General features: G+C 39.1%; 1 protein-coding gene across 4 annotated transcripts in view; it reads right to left on the minus strand.

Annotated features, from left to right (window-relative positions):
* Positions 1-19,833, minus strand: part of agla (amylo-alpha-1, 6-glucosidase, 4-alpha-glucanotransferase a) — a 145,174-nt gene that overhangs the window by 110,617 nt on the left and 14,724 nt on the right. For all 4 annotated transcript variants that reach the window (XM_061890480.1, XM_061890481.1, XM_061890482.1 and 1 more), the window contains 3 exons: positions 19,536-19,746; positions 19,166-19,335; positions 10,977-11,180 (listed from right to left, as the gene is read on the minus strand). In XM_061890480.1, the coding sequence (XP_061746464.1) occupies positions 10,977-11,180; positions 19,166-19,335; positions 19,536-19,746 (585 nt within the window). The remainder of the gene's footprint in view (positions 1-10,976; positions 11,181-19,165; positions 19,336-19,535; positions 19,747-19,833) is intronic.

Consider the following 19,833-nt stretch of genomic DNA (forward strand, 5'->3'; position numbering starts at 1 on the left):
CATTAAACACATTTAACTTGTTTACAAAAATGTCTCTTTCATAAATAAATAAATATAAATGATATATATAAATGAGGTAGATCCCTTCGAGTTGGTCAGTTGAAAAGTAGCTCGCCTACAGAAAAAGTGTGGGCACCCCTGGTATAGACAAATACATACATACATATACATATATATATATATATATATATACATATATATATACATATATATATATACATATACATATATATATACATATATATATATACATATATATATACATATATATATATATACATATATATATATACATATACATATACATATATACATATATACATATACACATATATATATATACATATACATATACATATATACATATATACATATACATATATACATATACATATATATATATATATATATATATATATATATATATATATATATATATATATATATATATATATATATATACAGGATTTGACGACCTTTGTGTCAGCCTAGAATTGTAGATTATTGGACATTTGCGTGATTACATGGCCAAATGTTTCTCCATATGCATATCACAACTTCCTTTTTCACAAACCCTTGCTTCGATTGTTTGGCCGGCTGTTGTGACATAGTCCACATCCTTCTTCTGATAGCTGTGATCTTTGCTTTTGAGCGTTATGATCACAGAAAAAGAGAGCAGAGCCATTCATCTGACAGTTACTCCATCAGGGGCCTCATGTATTAAGCTTGCGTACACACAAGATCCTCGCGTACGCACTTTTGAAACGAGCATGGAAATGTCCGCTGCCTAACGCCAACTTCACGCTTCAGGTACGGCTGTGGATGCTTTGGTGACACATAGGGGTGGCAGTTGGGGTTTTGTCAACATTTGATTTCAGAAATTTAAAACGATCAAGGCAAGGACATCAAATTCACTTTTCTTGCCAATGGATTTACAGTAAACTCCAGACTATAAACCACAACTTTTTTCCTACACTTTGAAACCTGCGGATTATAAAACAGCGCGACTAATTTATGTTTTTTTTCCTCGCTGACGGCCATGAAGCAAATAGGTTTTTACCAAACACATGCACAGAAACTTAAATTCTGTGTTATTTTTTTGTGCTAAGGTGCCACCTTTTGGACAACTTCTCTCACCGCAGGTGCAGCTGGGTGAATGCCTACAAGTGATTTCTGCTGTTTAAAGCTTTAAACCAGAAGGACAAGTGCCATTCCATATTCTAGCCGTCCATAGCGTTCATACTTGTATGGATTTTCAATCATCACTCCAAGCAACGTTTGTAAGTTTTACAATATAACTAAAACTGTTATCCTTACTAAAGCGTCCCTTGTGTGATGTCTGTAGGAGTGTTTTCATGCATATTTGTACACGCTATTGTAATGTAATCAAGCCAGCGCTGTTAGCATTCGCTAATATGCTAACACATTTACAATTGTCTGTGTCAGTATCATTATTTTGCAATGGCATTCTTTTCGGGTTGTTTCAGTTTCACAAATTCCTCAGTAAATTCACCAAAAAGTCACCGTGGACTTATTGAGTCTGTTAAGATGATTAGAGAGCTAGCTTGCGCATCTAGTGGGTCCATGACGATGACTTTTGTTTTGTTTGATCATCCGTTTTACTGCCGTGTTGCAGACACCATTTGGAAACAATTAAGGTATGTAAATAAAGATTTACAAAATATTTCTGTGTAAATAACTAATTTCACAACATATATATCTGCGGCTAATATACTGGAACCCATATTTTTCAATACATATACATCTGAAGTTTTTCTTGCGTACGCAATTTTCTGGATTTGAAAGTACGCCAACTTTTAGTACAAAAATCCACGCAACTCTTAATACATGAGGCCCCTATTATGTTAAATTACTCACGGCACTCACCTGTCTTTTCACTTGCAACTATCTTTTGATTGGTATAAAAATGAAGAGGAAAAAGGTTCATAATCCACAAAACCCACAACCAGTTAAGCCGGCACGTTGTGTATAAAGTAAATAAAAACAGAATCCAATGATTTGCAAATCTTTTTCAACATATATTCTATTGAATAGACTGCAAAAACAATATATTTAATGTTAAAACTGAGAAACTTAATTTTTATTTGCAAATAATCATTAACTTAGAATTTAATGGCAGCAACACATTGCAAAAAAGTTGGCACAGGGGCATTTTTACCACTGTGTTACATGGCCTTTCCTTTTAACAACACTCAGTAAACGTTTGGAAAATGAAGAGACCAATTTTTGAAGCTTTTCGGGTGGAATTCTTTCCCATTCTTGATGTACAGCTTAAGTTGTTCAACAGTCCAGGGTCTCCCTTGTCGTATTTTAGTTAAAGTACCAATGATTGTCACACACACACTAGGTGTGGCGAAATTATTCTCTGCATTTGACCCATCACCCTTGATCACCCCCTGAGAGGTGAGGGGAGCAGTGAGCAGCAGCGGTGCCACACCCGGGAATCATTTTTGGTGATTTAACCCCCAATTCCAACCCTTGATGCTGAATGCCAAGCAGGGAGGTAATGGGTCCCAATTTTATAGTCTTTGGTATGACTCGGCCGGGATTTGAACTCCCGACCTACCGATCTCAGGGCGGACACTCTAACCACCAGGCCGGCGGCTTTTCTGGGTGTTGTTGATAAATTGCTTTCGCTTTGGACAATAAATGATAAATGGGTTGTACTTGTATAGCGCTTTTCTACCTTCAAGGTACTCAAAGCGCTTTGACACTACTTCCACATCTACTCATTCACACACACATTCACACACTGATGGAGGGAGCTGACATGCAAGGCGCCAACCAGCACCCATCAGGAGCAAGGGTGAAGTGTCTTGCTCAGGACACAACGGACGTGACGAGGTTGGTTCTAGGTGGGATTTGAACCAGTGACCTTCGGGTTGCGCACGGCCACTCTCCCACTGCACTTGCAGATGTAGTGACGAACTGTAGTTACTGACAGTAGTTTTTCTGAAATGTTCCTGAGCCCATGTGGTGATATCCTTTACACACTGATGTCAGTTTTTGATGCAGTACCGCCTGAGGGATCAAAGGTCACAGGCATTCAATGTTGGTTTTCAGCCTTGCCACTTACGTGCAGGGATTTCTCCAGATTCTCCGAACTTTTTGATGATATTACAGACCGTAGATGGTAAATTTCTCAAATCTGTTGCAATAGCTGGCTGAGAAATGTTGTTCTTAAATCATTTTTTCCCGCATTTGTTCACAAAATGGTGACCCTCGCCCCATCCTTGTTTGTGAATGACTGAGCATTTCATGAAAGCTGCTTTTATACCCAATCATGGCACCCACCTGTTCCCAATTAGCCTGTTCACCTATGGGATGGTCCAAATAAGTGTTTGATGAGCATTCCTCATCTTTCTCAGTCTTTTTTGCCAATTGTGCCAGCTTTTTTTAAACACATCGCAGGCGTCAAATTCCAAATTAGCTAATATTTGCAAAAAAAACGTTTCTCAGTTCGAACATTAAGTAATTCCTCTTTGCAGTCTATTCAATTGAATATAAGTTGAAAAGGATTTGCAAATCTTTGCATTCTGTTTTTATTTACCATTTTAACAACGTGCCAACTTTACTTGTTTTGGGTTTTGTAAAAGAAGACACTCGGGAGAATACAATTCCAGTTCTTGTTCATTTTCATGCGCATCGTATTTCTACAAGATGACCTTTGTAGTACGGGTCAGGTGTGTGTCGGGTGACGAGGTCAGCGAGCGCACCAAGCTCATGTGGTAGAGCCAAGGCTCAGCAGAACTGGAGTCTCATTTCATGTATCTTTAAGTATTGGCTAAAAAAAGCTTCACCACATTCCAGAGATGACGTAAAAAGTAGGGAATCAAGTCAGGAAAATGGATGTGGAACCACAAGATCAGCAAACCTGACAAAGGAGTCATACTACTCTGATCTACTCGGATCCACACACACTGTGTGCAAACTATAAAGTTGTGTGTACTAATAGTGGGCGTGTCGCACGGAAATGCTCATTTACCACAAGAAAATGCTCCTACCTCTGGTGTTTCGCTACGTTTTGAATCAAGCAGCAGACATGTACCACTTTTTATGGGGATTTTAAAGGCCTACTGAAAGCCACTACTACCGAGCACGCAGTAGTTTATATATCAGGGGTGCCCATTACGTCGATCGCGAGCTACCAGTCGACCGCGGGGGGTGTGTCAGTCGATCTCCAGCCAGGCTTTTAAAAAAAATAGACCTAAAAATTAGTGATCATCAATCTTCACCAAGACGTCACTTAAATGACATTCACGGTACCGGAGGGTCTTGTGAGATGACGCTGGCTGCTGCAAGATCATTATTATGAAAATATGACCGAGAGGAAGGCGAGAAACACTTTTTATTTCAACAGACTCTCGCGCCGTACCTTCCGTCAAAACTCTAAAGGCCGACTGCACATTTCCTATCTTCACAAAAAAAGCCCTGCTTCATGCTGCCTGCGCTAACTAAATACAGAGTCTCGGAAAACTGGCGTGCAGAAGCGATCCCTCAGAAAGCTGGCGTGCACATCACTTGTGCACGCCAGCTTTCCGAGACTCTTATTTTGTTAGCGCAGGCAGCATGAAGCAGGGCTTTTATTGTGAAGATAGGAAATGTGCAGTCGGCCTTTAGAGTTTTGACGGAAGGGACGACGCGAAAGTCTGTTGAAATAAAAAGTGTTTCTCGCCTTCCTCTCTGTCATTTTTTCATAATAATGAACTGGCAGCAGCCAGCGTCATCTCACAAGACCCTCGGGTGCCGTGAATGTCAATCAAGCAAGCTACGGAATTTGCCGCCAATGTTTTTCTTGTAAAGTGTATGGAAGCTGGATGAATTCGATGCCAAAAACCAACCACTTTCATGTGGTATTGTACAGAAAGGACAACTTTTTTTCTCCTCCATTTGAAAATGTGGGCGTTATCATCATTACTGTCTGATTCCAATCAATGCAAGTCATCAGAATCAGGTAATACACCAACTTATATTCTTGTCTTTGTGAAAGAAAGACATCTGTATGTGTTACACATGCTTGTATTATCATTAAACACATTTAACTTGTTTACAAAAATGTCTCTTTCATAAATAAATAAATATAAATGATATATATAAATGAGGTAGATCCCCTCGAGTTGGTCAATTGAAAAGTAGCTCGCCTGCAGAAAAAGTGTGGGCACCCCTGGTATATATCAATGATGAAATATTAACATTGCAACACATGCCAATACGGCCGGTTTAGTTTACTAAATTACAATTTTAAATTTCCCACGAGGTATCCTGTTGAAAACGTCGCGGAATGATGACGTGTGTTTGTGACGTTATTGGTTGGATGGGACGTATCAACCAGCACCACTTGCGGCTAAAAGGCGTCTCTTTTCATCGCGCAATTACACAGTATTTTGGACATCTGTGTTGCTGAATCTTTTGCAATTTGTTCAATTAATAATGGAGAAGTCAAAGTAGAAAGATGGAGGTGGGAAGCTTTAGCCTTTAGTCACACAAACACACAGTGTTTCCTTGTTTAAAATTCCCGGAGGTGAAGCTTTACTATGGATCAGAGCGGTCAAGCGAACATGGTTCCCGACCACTTGTCAACCAGCAGGTTTCGGTGAGAAAATTGTGGTAAAAAGTCGCCTCTTACCGAAGATCAGCGGAGCTTGCGCCGTCCATGCAGCTGCCATGACTTCCCTCAGAGACTGGCGTCAACACACCAGTGGACACACCCCTCCGACTATCAGGTACTATTTAATCTCACTAAAACACTAGCAACACAATAGAAAGATAAGGGATTTCCAAGAATTATCCTTGTAAATGTGTCTAAAAACATCTGAATCGCTTCCAATGCAATCGCCTTTTTTTTTTTTTTACTTTTTTTTTTTATTTATTCATTTTTCTAGTCCTTGAGTATCAATATCCTCATCCGCGAATCTTTCATCCTCGCTCAAATTAATGGGGAAATTGTCGCTTTCTCGGTCCGAATAGCTCTTGATGCTGGAGGCTCACATTGTAAACAATGTGAGGATGTGAGGAGCCCTCACACTGGTGACGTCATCGTCTGCTACTTCCGGTAAAGGCAAGGCTTTTTTTATTAGCGACCAAAAGTTGCGAACTTTATCGTCGATGTTCTCTACTAAATCCTTTCAGGATAATATGGCAATATTGCAAAATGATCAAGTATGACACATAGAATGGACCTGCTATCCCCGTTTGAATAAGAAAATCTCATTTCAGTAGGCCTTTAAAGACAGTCCAGCTGGGCATCTGCAGTGGCGCAAAAAAATGCATATTGCAAGAAGATATATGACAATAATATATTTCCTGTATGGTATGTCATTGACATTTTACACAGTCCACTATAAAATTGTAAAATAATGTCACTGAATAGACGATATGTCTAATATTTTTATTTTTGACAGTCCACTATAAAATTATAAAATGATGTTACTGAATAGACGATATGTCTAATATTTATATTTTTGACAGTCCGCTATAAAATTACAAAATAATGTTACTAAATAGACAATATGTCTAATATTTTTATTTTTTACAGTCCACTATAAAATTATAAAATAATGTTATTGAATATACGATATGTCTAATATTTCTATTTTTGACAGTGCGCTATAAAATCATGAAAAATAGTGTTACTGAATAGACACTTTGTCTAACCTTTTCATTCTTGGCAGTCCGCTATGAAATTATAAAATAATATTACTGAAAAGAAAAATATGCATATTTTCATTTTTGACAGTCCCCTATAAAATTATAAAATAATATTACTGAATCGACGCTATGTCCAATATTTATATTTTTGAGAGTCCACTATAAAATTCTAAAATAATGTTACTGAATAGATGTGCATATAACTTCTATTTCTGACAGTGCGCTATAAAATTACAAAATGTTAATTAATAGAAGTGTCGATAATTTTTATTTTTGACAGTCCGCTAGAAAATTATTAAATAATGTTACTGATTATACGACATGTCTCATATATCTATTTTTGACAGCGCGCTATAAAATTATAAAATAATGTTACTCAAAGGACGATATGTACAATATATTTTTTTTGACAGTCTACTATAAAATCATAAAATAATGTTACTGAATAGACACTTTGTCTAACATTTTTATTTTTGACAGTCCGCTATACAATTATAAAATATTATTACTAACATGTTTATTTTAACAGTCCACTATAAAATTGAAAAATAATATTACTAAATAGAAAACATGTATAATATTTTTATTTTTGACAGTCATCTTATGAAATTATAAAATACTATTACTGAATAGACGCTTTGTCTATCATTTTTATTTTTAACAGTCCGCTATAATTTTTTTCAGATAATATTACTGAATAGACGATATAACATATGTTTTATTTTTGGCAGTCTGCTATAAAATTACCAAATAATATTACTGAATAGACGATATGTCCATCAATTTCTCCATCTTCTTTCGCTTATCCGGGGTTGGGTTGCGGGGGAACCAGCCTAAGCAGGGAAGCCCAGACTTCCCTCTCCCTAGCCACTTAGTGAAGCTCCTTCGGAGACGTTCGCAGGCCAGCCGGGAGACAAAGTCTTCCCAACATGTCCTGGGTCTTCCCCGTGGCCTCCTATCGGTCAGACATGCCCAAACACCTCCCTAGGGAGGCGTTTGGGGTCCATCCTGACCAGATGCCCGAACCACCCTTATCTGCCAATATTAAACAATTTTAACAGTGCGCCATAAAATTATATTAAATTGTTATTTTTGACAGTCTACTATAAAATTATAAAAATAATGTTACTGAATAGTTGATACGTCTAATATTTTCTATTTTTGACAGTGCGCTATCCAATTATAAAATAATATTACTGAATATACGATATGTCTAAAATTTCTATTTTTGACAGTGCGCTATAAAATTATAAGATAATGTTATTGAATAGACACTTTGTCCAACATTTTTATAAAATTGCTATAAAATCGCTATAAAATTATATTACTAAATAGACGATATGTAAATTATTTAATACAAAATATGTATAATATTTATTTTTGACAGTCACCAATAAAATTATAAAATATTATTGAATAGATGCTATGTCCAACATTTTTTATTTTTAAGAGTCCACTATAAAATTATAAAATAATGTTACTGAATAGACAATACGTTTATTATTTCTATTTTTGACAGTCAGCTATGAAATTATAAAATAATATTACTGAATAAACAATACATTTATATTTTTTTATTTTTGACAGTCTGCTATTAAAATTATAAAATAATATTACTGTATTGGTCTAACATTTTTATTTTTGACAGTCTGCTATAAAATTATAAAACAATGTTACTGAATAAACGCTTTGTCCAACATTTTTATTTTTGACTGTCCGCAATAAAATTAGAAAATAATGTTACTGAATCGACGATATGGCTCACATTTATTTTTGACAGTGCGCTACAAAATAATATTACTGAATAGATGATATGTCTAATGTTTCTATTTTTGACAGTCACCAATAAAATTATAAAATATTACTGAATAGATGCTATGTCCAACATTTTTTATTTTTAAGAGTCCACTATAAAATTATAAAATAATTTTACTGAATAGACAATACGTTTATTATTTCTATTTTTGACAGTCAGCTATGAAATTATCAAATAATATTACTGAATAAACAATACATTTATATTTTTTTATTTTTGACAGTCTGCTATCAAAATTATAAAATAATATTACTGTATTGGTCTAACATTTTTATTTTTGACAGTCTGCTATAAAATTATAAAACAATGTTACTGAATAAACGCTTTGTCCAACATTTTTATTTTTGACTGTCCGCAATAAAATTATAAAATAATGTTACTGAATCGACGACATGTCCCACATTTATTTTTGACAGTGCGCTACAAAATAATATTACTGAATAGATGATATGTCTAATATTTCTATTTTTGACAGTGCGCTATAAAATTATAAAAAAAATGTTACTGAATGGACGCTTTGTCTAGCGTTTTTATTTTTGACAGTCTGCTATAAAATTATAAAATAATACTACTGAATAGACAGTATGTCTCACACATTTATTTTTGACAGTGTTCTATAAAATATTAAAGCTAAAGTTAAAGTACCACTGATAGTCACACACACACTAGGTGTGGTGAAATTACTCTCTACATTTGACCCATCCCCTTGTTCCAATCCTGGGAGGTGAGGGGAGCAGTGAGCAGCAGCGGTGGCCGCACTCGGGAATTATTTTGGTGATTTTATCCCCAATTCTAACCCTTGATGCTGAGTGCCAAGCAGGGAGATAATCGGTCCCATTTTTATAGTATTTGGTATGTACTGAACAGACGATATGTTTAACCTTTTTATTTTCGACAGTCGGCTATAAAAATATAAAATAATATTTCTGAATAGACCATATGTATAATATTTTTATTTTTGACATTCTGCTATAAAATTATACAAAAATGTGACTAAATAAACACTTTGTCTAACATTTGTGTTTTTGACAGTCTTCTATAAAATCATAAAATAATATTATTAAATAAACGCTTTGTATTTAGGTTATAAAGTGTATAAAGTTATTAAATAATGTTACTGAATACACGCTTTGTCTAACATTTGTATTTTTGACAGTCCGCTATAAAATTACAAAATATTATTACTGAATAGATGTTATGTCTATTATTTTTTATTTTTGACAGTCCGCTATAAAATTACAAATCATTACTGAATAGATGCTATTTCTATTATATTTATTTTTGACAGTCCGCTATAAAATTACAAAATATTATTACTGAATAGATGCTATTTCTATTATTTTTATTTTTGACAGTCCGCTATAAAATTACAAAATATTATTACTGAATAGATGCTATTTCTATTATATTTATTTTTGACAGTCCGCTATAAAATTACAAAATATTATTACTGAATAGATGTTATGTCTATTATTTTTTTTTTTTGACAGTCCGCTATAAAATTACAAATTATTACTGAATAGATGCTATTTCTATTATATATATTTTTGACAGTCCGCTATAAAATTACAAAATATTATTACTGAATAGATGCTATTTCTATTATTTTTATTTTTGACAGTCCGCTATAAAATTACAAAATATTATTACTGAATAGATGCTATTTCTATTATTTTTATTTTTGAGAGTCCGCTATAAAATTACAAAATATTATTACTGAATAGATGCTATTTCTATTATTTTTATTTTTGAGAGTCCGCTATAAAATTACAAAATATTATTACTGAATAGATGCTATTTCTATTATTTTTATTTTTGACAGTCCGCTATAAAATTACAAAATATTATTACTGAATAGATGCTATTTCTATTATATTTATTTTTGACAGACCGCTAAAAAATTATACAATAAAATTACTAAATAGACGATATGTATAATATTTTTTAATTTTGACGGTCCATATTTGTTGCCAATTATGAAGCAATTATTTCAGCGCAACTGGCCAGTTTGCATGCACATTTCAGAGGTAGCCCGCTAAAGACGCAAAAAGCTACCACAGAACAGTTTTAGTCTTGATTAATTACACTGCATGTGATAAATATATAAATTGCCATTTTCTTCTCCCAGTATTGTAGGCATTCTAATAATGAGCCTACAGTCTGAATATACATGGACACAAACTTTTATCTCACTGAGATCAAATTAAATCAAACTTAAATTTTAAAGCGATTTTCATACATTAAACAAAAAGTGCTTTCCAGACTTAAAAATAATGCCCAGATGACGGATCTCCGTTATCATCAGCCGTGTGCGAATGCATGTCTGAGTACAGAGGAGTTGTACAAAGAAACACTATCACAAAGTGCAATGAGGGACACCAAACTCCACGCATACATTTAGTGGATCAGCTTTGCACATGCTAGCCATCAAGCTCATTATTATCAAATCATAAATAACATCCCCGACAAGGATTCAGTTGAAGTCACCCACCTGTATGGTTGTACACCACGTCAGTGATACACAGCATATTCCATTCCCTCCTCAGCTTTTCCACAAGGCCTCCCACATCTGCCCAGCTATAATTTTGACCCTTTGTGCTGAACTCAGGGCTGAAGGCGAGCTGGTCCGCTAGCGAGTAGCATGACCTGGAGGCTCCAAGAGTCTGCAATGGTGTGAAGTGGATCATGTTGTACCCTGGGAGAGGAAATAATACACCACATAATATTACCATCGTCATTATCATCTGCCGTCACTCTTGCAGAGTGTCCAATACGGTGTATAAAAATAATAGAAAATAAAGTAAAATAGATGAAAAACTAAAATATTTACATTAATTAAATAATTTTTTAAAAAATAAAATAGAATGAATTACAATTAAAAATATTAAAAGTTTTTGAAAGTGGGATCACACTCCTCAGTCTTCCCGGTAAGGTTTATTCAGGTGTACTGGAGAGGAGGCTTCGCCGGATAGTCGAACCTCGGATTCAAGAGGAACAGTGTGGTTTTCGTCCTGGTCGTGGAACTGTGGACCAGCTCTATACTCACGGCAGGGTTTTTGAGGGTGCATGGGAGTTTGCCCAACCAGTCTACATGTGCTTTGTGGACTTGGAGAAGGCATTCGACCGTGTCCCTCGGGAAGTCCTGTGGGGAGTGCTCAGAGAGTATGGTGTACCGGACTGTCTTATTGTGGCGGTCCGTTCCCTGTACGATCAGTGCCAGAGCTTGGTCCGCATTGCTGGCAGTAAGTCGAACACTTTTCCAGTGAGGGTTGGACTCCGCCAAGGCTGTCCTTTGTCACTGATTCTGTTCATAACTTTTATGGACAGAATTTCTAGGCGCAGTCAAGGCGTTGAGGGGTTCCGGTTTGGTGACCGCAGGATTAGGTCTCTGCTTTTTGCAGATGATGTAGTCCTGATGGCTTCATCTGACCGGGATCTTCAGCTCTCACTGGATCGGTTCGCAGCCGAGTGTGAAGCGACCGGAATGAGAATCAACACCTCCAAGTCCGAGTCCATGGTTCTCGCCCGGAAAAGGGTGGAGTGCCATCTCCGGGTTGGGGAGGAGACCCTGCCCCAAGTGGAGGAGTTCAAGTACCTAGGAGTCTTGTTCACGAGTGGGGGAAGAGTGGATCGTAAGATCGACAGGCGGATCGGTGCGGCGTCTTCAGTAATGCGGACGTTGTATCGATCCGTTGTGGTGAAGAAGGAGCTGAGCCGGAAGGCAAAGCTCTCAATTTACCGGTCGATCTACGTTCCCATCCTCACCTACGGTCATGAGCTTTGGGTCATGACCGAAAGGACAAGATCACGGGTACAAGCGGCCGAAATGAGTTTCCTCCGCCGGGTGGCAGGGCTCTCCCTTAGAGATAGGGTGAGAAGCTCTGTCATCCGGGAGGAACTCAACGTAAAGCCGCTGCTCCTCCACATCGAGAGGAGCCAGATGAGGTGGTTCGGGCATCTGGTCAGGATGCCACCCGAACGCCTCCCTAGGGATGTGTTTAGGGCACGTCCAGCTGGTAGGAGGCCATGGGGAAGACCCAGGACACGTTGGGAAGACTATGTCTCCCGGCTGGCCTGGGAATGCCTCGGGATCCCCCGGGAAGAGCTAGACGAAGTGGCTGGAGATAGGGAAGTCTGGGATTCCCTGCTTAGGCTGCTGCCCCCGCGACCCGACTCGGATAAGCGGTAGATGATGGATGGATGGATGGAAAAGTTTTTGATTTATTCCCCAGATGTACATCCATCCATCCATCCATTTTCTACCGCTTATTCCCTTTTGGGGTCACGGGGGGCGCTGGCGCCTATCTCAGCTACAATCGGGCGGAAGGCGGGGTACACCCTGGACAAGTCGCCACCTCATCGCAGGGCCAACACAGATAGACAGACAACATTCACGCTCACATTCACACACTAGGGCCAATTTAGTGTTGCCAATCAACCTATCCCCAGGTGCATGTCTTTGGAAGTGGGAGGAAGCCGAAGTACCCGGAGGTACAGTGGCGCAAAAAAGTATTTAGTCAGCCACCGATTGTGCAAGTTCTCCCGCTTAAAATGATGACAGAGGTCTGTAATTTTCATCATAGGTACACTTCAACTGTGAGAGACAGAATGGAGAAAAAAAATGCAGGAATTTTAAAGAATTTATTTGTAAATTATGGTGGAAAATAAGTATTTGGTCAACCATTCAAAGCTCTCACTGATGGAAGGAGGTTTTGGCTCAAAATCTCACGATACATGGCCCCATTCATTCTTTCCTTAACACGGATCAATCGTCCTGTCTCCTTAGCAGAAAAACAGCCCCAAAGGATGATGTTTCCACCCCCATGCTTCACAGTAGGTATGGTGTTCTTGGGATGCCACTCAGTATTCTTCTTCCTCCAAACACGACGAGTTGAGTTTATACCAAAGACGATATTGGGAGAATGTCATGTTGTCAGATGAAACCAAAATAGAACTTTTTGGTATAAACTGAATCAAAGAAAGTTGTTTGGTCATCAAACTCCACTCAGAAGGCCCAAATGGTCCTCAGAAAACCGGGACACACAGCCAAAGGTAATGATTTATCTCAGCTCAAACATTTGAGTAACAAGCAAACAATAATATTCTGTGAGCCATAGTTCAATTTTGCAATGGCTTCTTGCTACCCATATCCTAAAATGCTCAAACACTTTCGCATTTCAACCTTGGTCCAAAGTAAGTGATCACTATCTCAAAGACGTCAATACAGATCTCACATTTTTGCAATTATTTCATCATCTCTTTCTATTGGACAACACTTAAGGACGGACACTTAGGAAGCAAATGTGTTCATTTGTGTTGTTCCTATCACTTTCTTAGACTGCTCACTGGAAATTCTGCTTGGCAATGGGAACTTTCCCAGTTTCTAAAGAAAATAATTGTTGTCGCACATAAATAAGACCGAGCAGGCGCAAAAGGAAACTTTCAACAGCTGCAGCATCGTGGCCAAGAACATGCAATGTCTGAACAGGAGAGGTTCCACTCAGAATAGGTCTCGTAAGGCGTACCAAAGGCGCTGAGTGCACGTGCCATATCCACATGATGTGTTTGGGAAAAAAAAAACAGGTGAGTGTTGCCAGGATTTCTGCAGAGATTGAAGTGTAGGGGGGTCAGACTAGTGCCGGCCCAAGCCTCCATGAGGCCCTAAGCAAAATTTGATTTTGGGGCCCTCTATTTCTGCCAATAATTTTGATTGTTGATCATTCACACGCCTACTATAAACTCATTGCGGCTCTGGCAGTGTTTTTTACATGATCCTATTGTCAGCCTGGCATGTCTTTACAAATGACATGTCATTTATAAAAGATATGGGGGTGGCCCAGTTAAGAACATAAATAATATAAATGAATGATGTCCAGAGTGCCACATATGGTTCCTAATCTAAAAATGTAGAAAACATTCAGCTACAAGAGTGGCCTGGGGCTGAACAGTCCAAGTGATAAAGCTTTGTATTTACAGTAAAAGTTTGAGTTTATTTGGAACATGAAAGCATACATGATACATCACAATTTCCAGTTTATCTTTTCAACATGTTGGAAAAGGAGGAGGAAGAAGCAGAGCTTATTAAATCCTACCCCTTTTCTTTTACATCACAGTTGCTAAAACTTTTGTTCACTTCCTGTTCTCAATGTATTCACAATATACTCCAGAAGTATCACAATAAAAATATAACTGGGGAAGTAAGTTATATTCCATACGAAGATTATTTTGAGAATGAAAGAATGAATGGGTGAATAAATTCAGAATGTTTATCATGATTCTTCTTTTTTCTACTTTGTAAACACTTTAAGTTTGAAGAGTTTCTTGAAGTGGATTATATTAGTAGTACATTGTTTGATTTCTATGCTTAATCTATTCCATAATTTAATTCCACATACTGATATACTGAAGGTCTTAAGTGTTGTACGTGCGAACAAATGTTTTAAATTACATTTTTCTCTAAGATTATATTCCTCCTCTTTTGTTGAGAAGAATTGTATATTCTTGGGTAGCAGGTTATAGTTTGCTTTGTGTATAATTTTAACTGTTTGCAATTTCACCATGTCATGGAATTTCAGTATCTTTGATTCAATAAATAAAGGGTTTGTATATTCTTTATATCCAACATTATGTATTATTCTAACTGATCTTTGTTGTAACACTGTTAGTGAATGAAGTGTACTTTTGAAATTATTTCCCCATGTTTCTACACATAGTAACTCAGATATGGTAACACTAGTGAGCAGTAGAGAATATGAACATATTTAGCTTTTTTCATTATTGACGTATTTCTTGCTTTCATATCATTGTTCCATCCACCTATCATTTCTTTAATTTCTTCTTTCAATTCTTCTTTAAATTCATGGGAGTATTTTTTGTAGTACCCCTGTATCATGTCCTGTGTCCTGTCTCAAATCTTGTTTCCAGGTGTGTCCTGTGTCGGCAGACACCGAGTGTTTCGGGATTTCAGTCTTTCCTTTAACTTTTGGCATCGCGGCAGGTCGATGACGTCAGTGCCTTTTGTGTCTTAATGGCAGTTGCTTTAGCGACTTGCGGCACTTATAACTTGTTTGTTTCAACAAATTTGTACCTTTCGCCGTTCAGAGATCAATTTAAGGTATCAGTCTGTCAACTTGTATCACTCTGCGACGTTGGAAGCACTTTAAAACAGCTGTAAACTCGCCGTAGCTTTTGGTTGCCAGGCAACCGCTTTGAAATGCGGTAAGACGCTGATGGCTTGCGTCTAACTGCTTTTTTCAGCGTATCAGTGCCTCTACACTGACCAAAATCAGGTCGAAGATGCCAGGTGACTGTCCTGTGGCTGTGATCGCAAATAAGTGGTCAAAATCTTCAGACTCAACAAAAACTCCGGTAGCAAAAGCGGAGCCTTTTTCTTTGCGTCCTTTCTCATTGACAGGAAGTGTCATCTTGTCTCATCAGTCTTGTACATATTAGTCTTTAATTACTAGTTATTTGTTCATATTTAATGTTTACTTTGTCCAAAGAGAGCGCAGTCTACTGAAGTTAAATTCCATTGCTTTTGGAGGGCCCCTGGTGGCCGCGGGGCCCTAAGCAAGCGCTTAGTTTGCTTATGCCTTGGGCCGGCTCTGGGTCAGACCATAAGCCGCACACCGCATAAACTGTAGTAAGCCAAGAAAAGCATAAGCCTCTCCCTCAGGAAAATATTCCAACACGACAACAACCACTGTCTGGCTTTAGAGGCCAACGGTAAAGGTGATCAAGAATGTCTCCACACCTTAAATTAAACTACAGGAGTGGCACAATCCGTGTGTCTCGAGCAAAGCGAGTTATTTACCTGTGCGTTGCAGTCATGCTATTTTGAATTCGCTAACCCTAACTTAAGTGAGAGGTATTTTGCGTTCCGGAACATGTCGGAACGCAGAAGCCGCAGAATCACGCGGGCTGACGATATGCACAAGCCAAACTGAAATGCTAACATTAGCATGCTATCATCAAATGCCAAGTTTAATGATGAAAATTGCAAAAAAAAAATTCACCTGCAAATAGTTGACAAATGTTAAGTAAAAACGTTATATGACTGGGCCTAATTAGCAAAAAAAAAGTTAGCATGCAGATATTAGCATGCTGGCAGTTGACCTACAAGCATACTTGCCAACTTTGAGACCTCCGAATTCGGGAGATGGGGGGTTTGGTGGTAGCGGGGGGTGTTTATTGTAACGTCCCGGAAGAGTTAGTGTTGCAAGGGGGTCTGGGTATTTGTTCTGTTGTGTTTATATTGTGTTACGGTGCGGCTGTTCTCCAGAAATGTATTTTTCATTCTTGTTTGGTGTGGGCTCACAGTGTGGCGCATATTTGTAACAGTGTTAAAGTTGTTTATACGGCCACCCTCAGAGTGACCTGCATGGCTGTTGACCAAGTATGCTTTGCATTCACTCATGTGTGTGTAAATGCCGCAGAATCACGCGGGCTGGCGATATGCACAAGCCAAACTGAAATGCTAACATTAGCATGCTATCATCAAGTGCCAAGTTTAATGATGAAAATTGCAAAAAATGTTTCACATGCAAATAGTTGAGAAATGTTAAGTAAAAACGTTATATGACTGGGCCTAATTAGCAAAAAAAAAGTTAGCATGCAGACATTAGCATGCTAGCAGGTGACCTACAAGCATACTTGCCAACTTTGAGACCTCCGATTTCGGGAGATGGGCGGTTTGGTGGTAGCGGGGGGTGTATATTGTAGCGTCCCGGAAGAGTAAGTGTTGCAAGGGGTTCTGGGTATTTGTTCTGTTGTGTTTATATTGTGTTACGGTGCGGATGTTCTCCCGAAATGTCTTTTTCATTCTTGTTTGGTGTGGGTTCACAGTGTGGCGCATATTTGTAACAGTGTTAAAGTTGTTTATACGGCCAACCTCAGTGTGACCTGCATGGCTGTTGACCAAGTATGGTTTGCATTCACTCACGTGTGTGTAAAAGCCGCATATATTATGTGACTGGGCCGGCACGCTGTTAGTAAGGAGAAAAAGCGGGCGTGACGACAGGTTGTTGAGGACGCCAAATGCAGTTCCTTTTAAGGCACGCCCCCAATATTGTTGTCCGGGTGGAAATCGGGAAAAATTCAGGAGAATGGTTGCCCCGGGAGATTTTTGGGAGGGGCACTGAAATTGGGGAGTCTCCCTGGAAAATCGGGAGGGTTGGCAAGAGCAAGGAGCATAATGACTTTGGAACCGTTGAAATCCGTTGAGAAATGGGGGCTATGTAGAAGTTTGTGTCCATCCATTTTTAATGGGGAGAAATTCCTGGTAATTTTGGGTGTACTGGGAATTTCCGGAACTGGGAAACATGCTGACTTGAACATACCGGATGAGAGGAGTATGGGAATGGTGGAACGGTTCGAGTGGCTGTCCTTTGTCACCGATTCTGTTCATAACTTTTATGGACAGAATTTCTAGGCGCAGTCAAGGCGTTGAGGGGTTCCGGTTTGGTGACCGCAGGATTAGGTCTCTGCTTTTTGCAGATGATGTGGTCCTGATGGCTTCATCTGACCGGGATCTTCAGCTCTCACTGGATCGGTTCGCAGCAGAGTGTGAAGCGACCGGAATGAGAATCAGCACCTCCAAGTCCGAGTCCATGGTTCTCGCCCGGAAAAGGGTGGAATGCCATCTCTGGGTTGGGGAGGAGACACTGCCCCAAGTGGAGGAGTGCAAGTACCTAGGAGTCTTGTTCACGAGTGAGGGAAGAGTGGATCGTGAGATCGACAGGCGGATCGGTGCGGCGTCTTCAGTAATGCGGACGTTGTATCGATCTGTGTGGTGAAGAAGGAGCTGAGCCGGAAGGCAAAGCTCTCAATTTACCAGTCGATCTACGTTCCCATCCTGACCAATGGTCATGTGCTTTGGGTCATGACCGAAAGGATAAGATCACGGGTACAAGCGGCCGAAATTAGTTTCCTCTGCCAGGTGGCGGGGCTCTCCCTTAGAGATAGGGTGAGAAGCTCTGCCATCCGGGAGGAACTCAAAGTAAAGCCGCTGCTCCTCCACATCGAGAGGAGCCAGATGAGGTGGTTCGGGCATCTGGTCAGGATGCCACCCAAACGCCTCCCTAGGGAGGTGTTTAGGGCACGTCCAACCGGTAGGAGGCCACGGGGAAGACCCAGGACATGTTGGGAAGACTATGTCTCCCGGCTGCCCTGGGAACACCTCGGGATCCCCCGGGAAGAGCTAGACGAAGTGGCTGGGGAGAGGGAAGTCTGGGTTTCCCTGCTTAGGCTGCTGCTCCCGCGACCCGACCTCGGATAAGCGGAAGAAGATGGATGGATGGTTCGAGTGGGGTGAAAAATGTTAGAATTTGCAAGTTTAAAAATTGGCCCTTTTCATTTTCAATGGGAAACATGTCCCGGAGAACCCGGACTAAATTTATTCGGGGGTAAAAATTTCTTATGGCAAGCCAGTAAAACAGTGCTGTAAAGTAATGTTGACATGGAATGACATTTAGATAATTGTGCTGAATTCTGTTGAGGGAGAAGTTCATATAAGCTTTACATTGTATCAACGTGCCATCTCTTCAGTGTTGTCCCAGGAAAGGACGTCATAAAAGAAATAATATTTACTTACTAATAGACTTTTTTTTTTTTTTCAATATTTAATTTTGCAAGGAACTCACCTTCAGCAACTTGTACAAATGTAAAAAAAAAAACACACACCTGATTCCTTTGCAACTCTCAGTCTGGCTGGCCAGTCGTCCAAGTCCCCCAAACACTTGGACAAATATGTCTGAATGGTGACGCAGTCCAAAGGAAGGACATGGTTGTCTGGTCCCACGTGAAGGAGAGGGTTGATCACGATGTAGCCTCCTCCCGACTTTTCTGCGTCACTGTTAGAAAATACGTACGATATTATTGTCACGCGCTCTGTGATGGTTTGGTCTTTTGCTTGTGCAACTTTTCAATAACCAAAATATGAGCACTCTAATCAGGACCTTTTCGTAACTGTAAAGGCACCCAATGCGACCATTCTTAAAAAAAAAATCTGAAGTGATCGGACCGCTGACAGTAGTTACAAGCAAGATCTTACCCAAACCCAAAGTAGTACTGATAAGAACCGGCCACTTTGACATCCAGAGAGCAGAACTTATCAGAATCATCCTCCCGTCCTGACGACACGTTCCAGGACAAAACACGGAAAGTGTTCCGTTCAAACCGCTTTCCTTCTGGTGGGTAGTTGGTTTTCACCGTAACTTTCCGTCCTTGGAGACTCGGACCGAGACGGAACTGGAGCTCAAAACCTGAAGAGACATGAACCATTTTCAAGTAATTAGGTCTGCAGTCTTTACAGTAGACCATTACCCTTAGATGTTGTGTTACAGGCAACT

This window comes from Nerophis ophidion, linkage group LG28 (genome assembly GCF_033978795.1).
Source record: "Nerophis ophidion isolate RoL-2023_Sa linkage group LG28, RoL_Noph_v1.0, whole genome shotgun sequence".
Taxonomy (NCBI): Eukaryota; Metazoa; Chordata; class Actinopteri; order Syngnathiformes; family Syngnathidae; genus Nerophis; species Nerophis ophidion.